Source organism: Ascidiella aspersa, chromosome 9 (assembly GCF_963924565.1).
Source record: "Ascidiella aspersa chromosome 9, kaAscAspe10.2, whole genome shotgun sequence".
NCBI classification, from domain to species: domain Eukaryota; kingdom Metazoa; phylum Chordata; class Ascidiacea; order Phlebobranchia; family Ascidiidae; genus Ascidiella; species Ascidiella aspersa.
This window is the reverse complement of record NC_139455.1, coordinates 11,270,712-11,281,632: the sequence shown is the minus strand read 5'-3', so window position 1 is coordinate 11,281,632 and position 10,921 is coordinate 11,270,712. Positions and strand designations below refer to the sequence as shown.

The window sequence follows — 10,921 nt, the reverse complement described above, 5'->3', positions numbered from 1 at the left end:
TGTAATGATCGCAGTCATTCAACAAAATATTTACATGAGTCATACAATCGAAATACGACTTAATTGACCCAAACTTAAATTCTATAGTTTAAGAAATAACAAAGCAGGACTACACAACAAACGGAAATGTACAGCCAATAATGTGTGTGCGACCAAATTTGGTGGGAAAATTGTATTATTATTTCCACATTCTCTGCAAAATTTTGTCTTTCAAAAAACAAATTAGTTAGAAAAAGATACATACAAAATGTTAGTAATGTTTTTTTATTAAGTATTTCAAGTCAACCTCTTTGTAATGTCATATCAGAACATCTTTGGAAACCATCATCCACTTGGAACGGTCTGATTTAACTTGAGAACAACCTCCTCCTTCGCCTCATCTAATGTATCATAAAATTTGACGCCAACCTTATCAACGTTCAGACGTACTAGCATTGCTTGTTTATTCGGCTGAAAAAGTGTTATTTCAATCGGTAAACTGCTATGTAGCAAACTGTAGAAAATTTATTAAATTACAAACTGCACTTACAGACAATGAACAAAGACACAGTTGTATGTTTGCTACTTTAAATGCATCAGCACCGTGCAAAAACGCTTCTGCCCCACTGTAATCTAGAGAGGTCAATTTGGAACAGTCAACAATAACATCCGTAAGAGATCCTATAAACAAAAGTATGCATGAACTGTATTTAATTAGGTAGAAAATACATGTTAAAATCGTTTATAACTAAACCAAATAAAACATCCTTTAAGTAAATTTACCGAAAATATATAACTTAAATAAACGTCTACAGTTTAGGGTCCCGGTCTCTTAAGGCATGTCTAAAAATTTTGACGGTAAAACCAATTGTATAGTACAGGGGTAGCCGACATGTCGATCGCGATAGACCGGTCGATCGCCACATTTCACCTGTGCGTCGAATATGTGTTGTCATTATAGTAGCTGCCGCAGCCAATCGAAACATTAAAATGACTAATTGTTGTCTGGACAAGCCTAATCAAGCGTTCTTTTTAACAATTTAACCTCCATCGCTGGCCTGGAATGCAATTAACGCTCAAAATGTGTAATATGTGTTGTTCTGACTTTTTTACTGAACCAGGCGATCGCGAGTCTCTAAAAATATTTCAGTCGATTGCAATCAAGCATAAGTGGGCGACACCTGGATAGTAGTTCCAAAAGTGTTTGTTGATTTCCTTGACAAACGTGTTTTTACAGATTCGTCCCTATAGTTCTGCCCATATGGAAAAGGTAACTTAAACCACATATAGTTATCAATACCTTTCAAAAGACATTTTTACCTTCTTCTATCTGTTCTTGCAATTTTTCTTCGATATACTCCGCACCTGGGAAATCGAGTCCTCTCTTTATTTTAATTATAACAACACCTGCTGATTCTATGTATTTTTCTTTTTTGGCAATTGGTCTGAAAAAAAATGTATTACATTTTATTCACTTATACACCTGAACGACCATTACTAATAAATAAAAATGGATAACCACCTTGCATGATTAGCAAGTAATATGAGAATTGAAATGCCAATACCGGCCATGATACCGTAGGCAATATCCCAAAAGCACAGAAAAAAGGTTATTACCAAAGGAATTGTATCAATTTCTGTGAGAAAATAAATATTAGTAAGACTATGGTTTAGGTATATTGCCCTACCACGTAAATAACGTGCACACTCACTGCTGACGTGGAATATATGACGCATGCCTTTCCAGTCGAAAAGATTGATTACCGCCATAATAATAACGGCACCAAGCGCTGCCTCCGGTATATACTGAAAGGCACTGGCTAAAAACTGTAGAGATAAAAGTACCACAATCCCTGTAAATATTCCACCCATCGGGGTCATAACGTTGCTTTGAGCATTGACAGCAGACCTGTAACAAAACATCAAATTATGACACAGCTTAAAATATAACTTTGTATCTTGACTAATTAAATCTCGGCCAACAATCATCAGGTGTATTTTAACTACGAAAACCCCTGGAACTATTGTTTTGAATAAATACGCAACAAATATAAAGAAACAATATCTCAATCGGAATAGTGTTGACCAATGATAAACCGTTTTTTGTTGAGTTGGTAATGAAGTTGGGGGTGGAATTTTGGATTACATAGGAGGTTGTTTTTATATCTTAATGTTATGGTTTATATCTTATTTAGCGGATTCGGGCTTTGTTCTGACGTCGGTCTTATTTCGGATTTTGATGGTTGGTCCTCTTTTGGCCTTATTCCGAAGTGTTTTTTTTTCCTGAAATTGATGTTGTTTCATTCGGTCTTATTGCAAGTTGGACTTGCAAATAATTACATTCCACTTCAATTGTATGCCGTTTTATTGAAATTTTTTTTTAAAGGGAGCTCGTCGTCTCAGTTCGTTTTAAGATAGATCCATCAGGCTTTTACAATAGGTAAACACAAATTAAAATTAAAATTCATATTCCAACCAATTTTTGTCATATGAAAAATATTTTTTATTGTAAAACTTTATTTTCGGGAAAGACCTATATTTTCCCGAAGGAGTTATTACGTTTTTATTAGCCTGTACATCCGAAGTATTAGAGGTGGTCGGCTAATTTTACCCGAACTGTAACCGAACTTGAACCGTTATTTTAATTTAAGGGATAGGAACCGGAAGTGATCTGGATATTTAGGGGTCACTCGAGCCTTAAAAAAAAGGTCACTCGAGCCTTAAAAAAAGGTCACTCGAGCCGAACCCGAACCTTGTAAAACAGTTAGTGATTTTTTTCATGCAAAAACAATGCTTTCCAAAAATACGGGCATTTTTAATGTTCAGCGTGTTCATTCAATAACTGCACCTTTAACATTAATAAACATTTATTAAGTATACTTTATCCATTTGTAATTTAGTGTAAGACATCTATATCGATACCGAACCGGAACTTCATAAGTTGGTTCTAAAACTAACTTTGGCCTAACCCAGTGGTACTCAACCTGGGGGTCGCGACCCCCAAGGGGGTCGCAAGGGGTTGTCTGGGGGGGTCGCCATGTAGAATTTCATTAAGGAAATATTCATAAGAATTAGGCAATATGAACTAACAGTTTAGCAGTATAGGAGCAAAAGCAATCGCCAGTCTAACATTTGTCTTTGTACGGCTTTTGCTGCCGTGAACCTGTCGCGTTTATGACGTCACTATTACACTTTTTAATTAACGAATCAAGCGTAGCTTCAGTCAAACAATATCTAATAAAAATGAATGGACACGCCTAAACCAGGGTTGCCAGATGGTTTGTAAATCATTAGGAAAAGTAAGCTTTCTGTCCTAATTTGGCCGAATTTTTTTGAAACAGTAAAACCACGGGCTCACGAGGCCTACAAACTTTGATACCAACTTCAACAACGTTAATTCAAAAATTGTTCGCGCTTCGCGAGATTTTGATGCGCATTTCTGCAATAATTTTCTGCAGTACCAAAGCGTCAGGTGTAGTATAGGGCGCTTTAGTTCCAAATTGAAATTAGGCCAATTAACAATAAAATTTGTGCTAGATTTACCATTGGTTACAGGCAAAGTATTTCTACTTTTCAGCGGTATTATAACATTTGAAATAGTCTTTTCCGAAACATCCACAGAATACCGATAATAAAATTTTGGTTTTGCCGTTTTTGCAAAAGGAAATAGAATTTACAGACAGCTTTATTATTGCACTGCTGTTAACGACTAACCGTTTTGTAAATTTTTTTTGCAAATTTTGTAAGGGATTTTGGTTGCTCACCAATAACAGTTAACTCCATTGATTCTCTTTAGTCTCGCACTAGGTTCATGCTAAATATTATTTGACCTAAAATGTCAATCTCTGGCAACCCTGGCTTAAACCGTAACATTAGCCTGTTGTACATAGAACATTTTAGCCAAATTTTGATACAATTCGAGACTAGATTTTTTCCCTATTTGAATTTTGCCAATTTTAAAATGTGTTTTTTATTTACTCAGGTTTATTTATCATACACTATAATTGGGGGTCGCGCAAGATATCGAAAACTTAATGGGGTCGCGAGAACAAAAAGGTTGAGAACCACTGGTCTAACTGGAGCTAAACCGATTTCCTTTAATCAGCCTACGTCAAACCGAAGCCGAAACTGATCTGGATTCTGAACAAACGCTTGAACCTAACCCGGAAAACAAAGTTAAAAGGTTCGATTCCCTGCTTCAAACAGAATCGTTTTTGCAGTAAATTTGGGAGCGCGTGAGTTCTGTTTCGAACATTTGGATTGATTTATCACTTTTTAACTGACTTACAGTCAATAGATAGTGAGTGGTAACCTGGTTTTAATGCTAAATTTAAATCTGTATTTTTGATTAATTTGTTTTCTGTTTTAAAAAAAAATATTAAAATGTCGTAAAACTTTCATCTCGATCGAAATTTGCGTCATCATTTATAGTTTTGTATGACCAAGAAGAAGATTATAAACAAGACCTATTTTGAATACAAAGGAGTAAAACGAACTACTACACGGAAGTCACAAAACCACGTTGTTTTTTAACTTTGAAATCATTAATCTGAATAGTGCACTGACCTCCCAAAGCTTCCAGTGATCGGGTAAGAACTGACGAACGCGGAGAGAAAGTTTCCAACTCCAATGGCAAACAACTCTTGCGATGGGTCGACTTTATAATGATTCTTACGACCTGAACGTAAATAGGTTAAAAATCTACAAGACAAGTTGAAAAGTGAAATTAACGATTAACTAGTTATTGATGTCAGTATGTCGCAGACAGTCTATTAAAAAGGTGATGCAAAGCATTAATATGAATTGATCCAGATTATATTCTTGATTTTTTCCCTTTGAAATATACTTGGCTTTTGTTTTAAGTGATAAACAAAGTTCGGTGAAATGATTTACAGCATATTGAATTACATACAGATGTAGGTGGTATTACTGAAACTTATAAAAAACATTTAAAAAAAAACGGCTAAAAAATTTACATTAATCGCATGGAATATATATATTTATTCATATATTTCGCTTTACATTATAACATATGCAATTAAAGTAGAATTTAGCTTATCTTAGAACAACTAACAACAATTTTCTAGTATTTAAAAATGGATTAGAATTACCAGTAAAAAGACGCTTTTTGCCACTGACTCTAAATTCGAACTGCGTTACACATCACGGCCAGCTGAATACTTTTTTTATCGGATGGGCGACAAACAAATAACTTTTAAGTTTTCAAATGCATTCTTTTTTTGATTACGAAATCTATATTGAAACAGCAAGTAAACAAGTTTCGCCAAATGGAAGAATGGTAAAAACCAGCATGCTGTGAATGATAGTTTCAGCTGTAATTGTACTAAGTTGTTTAACAAGGGGATATATCGCTATACCCGAAAACCCTACTTAGCTTTCGATATTTATTGATTGCTATTTTGTTTTTATTGATTGTTACTTTGTTTTGTAGGTGCAATAAAACGGTATAATGTAATTTTACAAAACTACGTTTAGCGAAAAATGTTAACAAAACATAATAGGTAAAAGCTTTAGAAAGTATTTCGTGCATTAAACTATTGGATTTGTAGAACGTACTGAAAGCTTTGGCAATAGCGATGGACTCAAGATAACCCATGAGCGGTATCACCGCCAATGCGCTACCGAGTGCTGAAACCATTTCAGAGAAAGGAACTGTTTGATTTGTATGTGGAATATCGTAACTAAATTTCGGTAGAGCGAAAGCTGGAATTCCCCCAGAGATGTTTTGTGTCAACGTTAGCGGCCTTTGGTCGACTGGAATCTCAATATCTGTAATTCCGTAAGCAATGCTTGCAGATAGCACAACCACGACAGCATTTCGCCCTGAAAAGAAATAACGTTTTCTTTTACCCACTAAAAACTTTTATTTAACCCACTAAAACTACATGTACTCAACCGCATAACTGAAACGAATTGTAATCTATAACGTATGACTCACCAGTTCCAAATATCCAAAGCAAAGTCTTCAAAACCATTTTAAGTTTAGTATCGCCTGCTTTCGGATTAGACCAACGGTTTTTGGAATATTTAAGGAGATACAATAAAATCATGCTGCTCACTCCGAGAACGAAATCCCAGTGCCTGAAAGTAATGTTATTTTGAAAACTGACATATGTAGCACGTTAAACATCATTAAAACTTTTCCGGTTATTCAAATGTTTTTGTAGGTGTTTATGCATCGAAAGTTTCTGATAAGTGATAAAACTGCAGTTGAATTGTTATGTGCCAAAAGTAATAATTCATAAACTTCAAATGAGAAAATAATTAAATGTAAGTTTGAAACAAAATTTTGGAGTTTAATACCTGTTAATAATTATGAGCAAACTTTCTTGGACAAAAGGAACGAAAACTAACAATATACCCATTTATGTTATCCTTATGATTCGAAACACTTTTTACAGTGACACACACTGACAGGTTTTCGTAGACTATAGTAGTCTACTAAAGTAATGGTTGTTAACTGAGTAGATGAGAGGTACCCGCCCAGGGAAATGTACAAGTTTGAGTGAACAATAAGTCCTGTAAATCAACAATATATATCGCAGAATATAACACCAATTAAAAAATATATATACATAGCGCAACTAGACAAACAGCGGCATTAGTCCGGAAATTTAATTTTTGTTAAAGTGTGCTGTAGATATAACCAGAACGTATCGAAACGTCTTTATCAATATAATGTCAATTTACTCCACCGGTAAAGGACCTAAACCCGTGTTAATACGACGCAAACCTATATTAAACAGATTGATTCTTTTGAACTACAAAGTATAATCTCATCGAAATTAAATTTTAATGGACAAATTACATCTGAACCGTTAGAATAGCTCATGGGTCAATTGGGCGCCGCCCTTTAGGTACCAGTCATTCTAACATCGGGCTGCTTCGATGTCATGGTTTTAATGGTGTCCCTGTCCGCGTATGATTGATCTTGGTTAGCTTTCGGGATAGGCATTGGATGGGGTTAGAAGCTGGGCTTTGGTTGAAGACGTTGGTGGAAACAGTATATGTGTTTAAATTAGAGATGATGCAGTGGTGGAAAAACTGTGGGCCTTTTAGCCATTTTTAGTTGCCGCGAGCTATTTTATTGTTTTTCACTTTTAATGTGTAGTTTTTGGACGGAAATTGATTGTAAAGGGTATTGTGGCTAGGAGTTTTCATTTTCGCTGCTTGTTGCATCAAAGGGCCACCAGGCCATACTCACCGAAAAAACTACAGTTTTAAACATTTTCGCGCTTTGCTAGTGCTTTTATTCGTTTTAATTAAATCTATAGTTAGCCCAAATGCACTATGCATAAATGTCATGTTGTGTTGTCCAATTTCTGATGAACGAAGTATAAATGCCGTTATCCCTAGCAACATGCGAATCTATTTTATGCGGCGTATGCGTCAAAGTACAAATACACTTTAAGAGGACCGTAAAACTGTAAAATTGAAAGATAAAGGAATGTAAAGCGTCAAATTTGTTGCGCCTTTTTTATTTAATCGTAATACATTCTGGTTTGTTCATATGCCTGTTATCGAATATTATATATTTTGTGGATGTGCGGCCCAGTTATTTAGCTCTGGTAGTGTGCCGCAGGACAAACACAATAGAAAAAAAGAATTCCTTACAGTTTAAATATACAACATGCCTACTTACTTAGTCTTTGCAATGTCATAAAACAGGTAATATACTGTCTGGAAGAAACCCCTCGGAGTTTTAATCCCAAAGATTTTCTAAAGATAAAGAAAAATCATAAATGTTTATTATAATTGATCCGAAATTATTTAAAATCAAGTTGTAAAATATTGCCAATCTTTTTAGGGCTTTCTCCTAAAATAATGTTGTAACATATATCTTTGTCGAATCGTATTTTTTATTTTAGACGTTGTTCAAAAACTCAACAATACGATAAAGCTATGTATTTACATAAGAGTATAGCGCGACATGTCATTCTTTAGTTATTAACAATTTTGAACCACTATTGTTAAAATTGCCACATAATTTTAAACTTTTAATTACTACAAAACCTCTTGAAATGGTAAACAACGCCCTTGTTTTGAGGAATTGAAAAGACAAATACGGCCATAAGTGTTGGCCATGCTACAAAGTTTGCTCAAATTTCGTGTTTTCACTATTGTTTAATTGGTGAGAACTTGGTTTACAACGAGCGTAGTTAGTCCTGGCTGACCATTTAGCACTGTAAATCAATAGTTTAAAAACAACGTCCCTCACCTTAAGTTGGGTCATGCTGATCACAATTGATGCGGCAGATGTAAAACCAGCAATGACAGGATGGGAAATGTATCGAACAAGAAATCCAAGTTTAAATAATGTCATCAATAGTTGAATTATACCACATAAAAACGTCAGTAATATAGCAAGTGTGGCATTGGTCTAAACAACACAAACTATTTTGGTCTTTCGAAATCCGTAATGTTCAGTACGTGATACGTGGCCTTTCATTTTTCGGTGGCGTAACGCATCTCTCAGTGAATATATTTTAATATTTGGAGTTCAACCTTTGTCCATTGCTTTTTACACCCTTAAAATCACATTCCATTGTTTTTATTCCAAATGATGTTTTTGTAAAATTGCATTACGATTGTGAACGTATAATACGGTATAAATATGCACTGCTACCCTCCAACTTTTCAGGAGGGATACGTGACAAAAATCCGAACGGTATTGTCTGGAAAATATCGTTATCCACTAATCGATGATGCACGAGAATGCGAACTATAGGGAGTGGCTGTCAACAATCGAACAGTGGAAGGTTAAACCTTGATAACAGTTTTAAAACGGATTTAAAACATACGTAAGTTTAATTTATAACAATATTATAAATTACCATATGAAACAAGTTATTTGTCTATATTGCGACAAGCGGTTACTAAAAGTGCTGTACATTACATTTGTACTTTAATTATGGTCCCTTTTGATATATAACATGAAGCACTGTTTTCAAGTTCTAAACAGTTTACCCAATTGAAATTACATCGTGGTGAGGCAAGGTTACTCAGGGCGGAAGTTATAAACATTTAATGTTAAAACAAATGGTAAACAGAGGATATGCGTACAGCAAACCAACCGTATGCTCCCCATTTGGATCCGGATGTCCCCATCGATCGTACGAATATTCCGCCACCAGGATCGACATGATTGCTGTTGGGCCAAGGGTAATGTCTTTGGAAGTGCCCAGCAAAACATATATGAAGCAACCCATAAATGCACTGTACAACCCATACTGCAAAAACAAAAATAAAATGAACAAATATTTATATATATTGGGGTCTCGTGTTTGTGTTGCTTTTTGTCAGTTTTAATTACAAATATATCAATATGGGTGACGTAAACAAATGTAGCTGAGTCGGCCACAGAATGCTGATTGTGAAATCCCTAATTTATTCATTTTGCGATTTTTTTAAAATGTGTTAGTGAAAAAAATACCGTATAGTGGCGGACAACAATCTCAATAAAATATCAAACCCTGTAATAGTTTTACGGCAAAAACCGAACCTACCTGCAAGTCAAGTCCTGCCAAATCGGCATATGCCATTCCCTGCGGGATGACAGTCAACCCGACAGTTAAACCAGCGATCAAATCACACTTTAAAGTACGACCTCTATACTTGGGTAACCAATTAATAATTGGCAACCTTTGTTTGAGATGGTCAACGGAGAATATATCTGACCAGTAACTCCCGCAACAGGATTTGGTACGTCTAGCAGCAAATTCAGCCCCATGTTTTATTTCGCTTATCCTACTTTTCTTGGGACTTTTATTTTGATTCTCAATATCCGAATTGCCATTTGGCATGCCGTTGTCGTTTGAAACTGAGGTCTCCATCGAAGTTTCTGCTAATAATTTGCTATCGTTGTCCTCAACTTGTTGCTCCTTTTCGGCACTTCTGTCCGACACCGCGTCGTAGGTGTGATTGGGCAGCAAAGTATTGGCGTCTTTATGTGATTCGCTGCCAGGCATTGTCGTTCGTCAACAGTTTACGCCTTTTTTTAGAAACAGCTTGCTAAGTCGCAATAGTTTTAGATCAGAAAACACGCCCTTTCCTTTTTTTCCTAAAAAACGAAAAATAAGTGTGATGCAATCGCAAAAAATTCAAGGAAAAAAAGGATCACGGCCAATCGATAAAAACAGTGCTGCGTTGAAAAATAGCGTATTTAACCTGTTGTATGAAACAACAAATATTATAATAATTTTTATTTCTGCAGCTATCAACGTTTTTAGAAAAGATTAGCACCAGATACTGCCAACGTGGTAACCTTTGTCTGTTCAGGGACCATACACATCAATAAAACACCTTTGCGCGATGACGTGTTTTTTTTCACTCACGTCGATGGTTGTTCCATCTGCCTTGGTAAAAAATATTCTAGATTTGAATATATAACACTTTCAAGATATAGAAATAGTGCCAGTGTTTTGTAAAGGCTTACAAATTGCCTTTAGATGTTAGTGGAAAATATTATAGTTTAATGGCAAGTTGTAACTATTCCAGCCTATAAAAGGAACAAACATTTTTCCTACCCAATGACCACAGAGCTCGGTTAGCTCAATTGGGTGAACTCGCAAGGTTCGTTTTTGAACAATCGTTTATTGTATTCGTATTTCTCGCTTAAGAAAAATAACAAGGGAAGAAAAATACAACCACAAAACGAGGTAATACGGAACGTCGTTTATCAGTAGCTAATGGCAATGCCAAATTATCATTAAACGTACACTGCCCACCGCACACCGTGATCATGCATCGTCAATTATGCATCAAAATGTGTGTAACTATTTGGAAAAATGTGCAATAAGTTTTTGTAAACAAAAAATAAAGAAAAATATATATTTTTTTTTAATTTATACCTAAATCCATGTTTTTACTCGCATGCGCATTTTAAACGTTCGCACTTCTTACAGTTGCGGATTTGCGCGAA

At 35.3% G+C, this 10,921-nt stretch overlaps 1 protein-coding gene across 1 annotated transcript; it reads right to left on the bottom strand.

Moving 5' to 3' along the window:
- Positions 1-324: 324 nt before the first annotated feature.
- Positions 325-9,968, bottom strand: LOC146132992 (sodium-independent sulfate anion transporter-like). The gene is made up of 12 exons (XM_083397618.1): positions 9,507-9,968; positions 9,075-9,230; positions 8,219-8,380; positions 7,643-7,719; positions 5,939-6,081; positions 5,557-5,823; positions 4,546-4,657; positions 1,692-1,888; positions 1,502-1,616; positions 1,300-1,424; positions 530-660; positions 325-450 (listed from the first exon to the last, which is right to left on the bottom strand). Exons 1-12 carry the CDS (start codon positions 9,966-9,968, stop codon positions 325-327), a joined length of 2,073 nt encoding a protein of 690 aa, XP_083253744.1.
- Between the last annotated feature and the right edge of the window lie 953 nt (positions 9,969-10,921).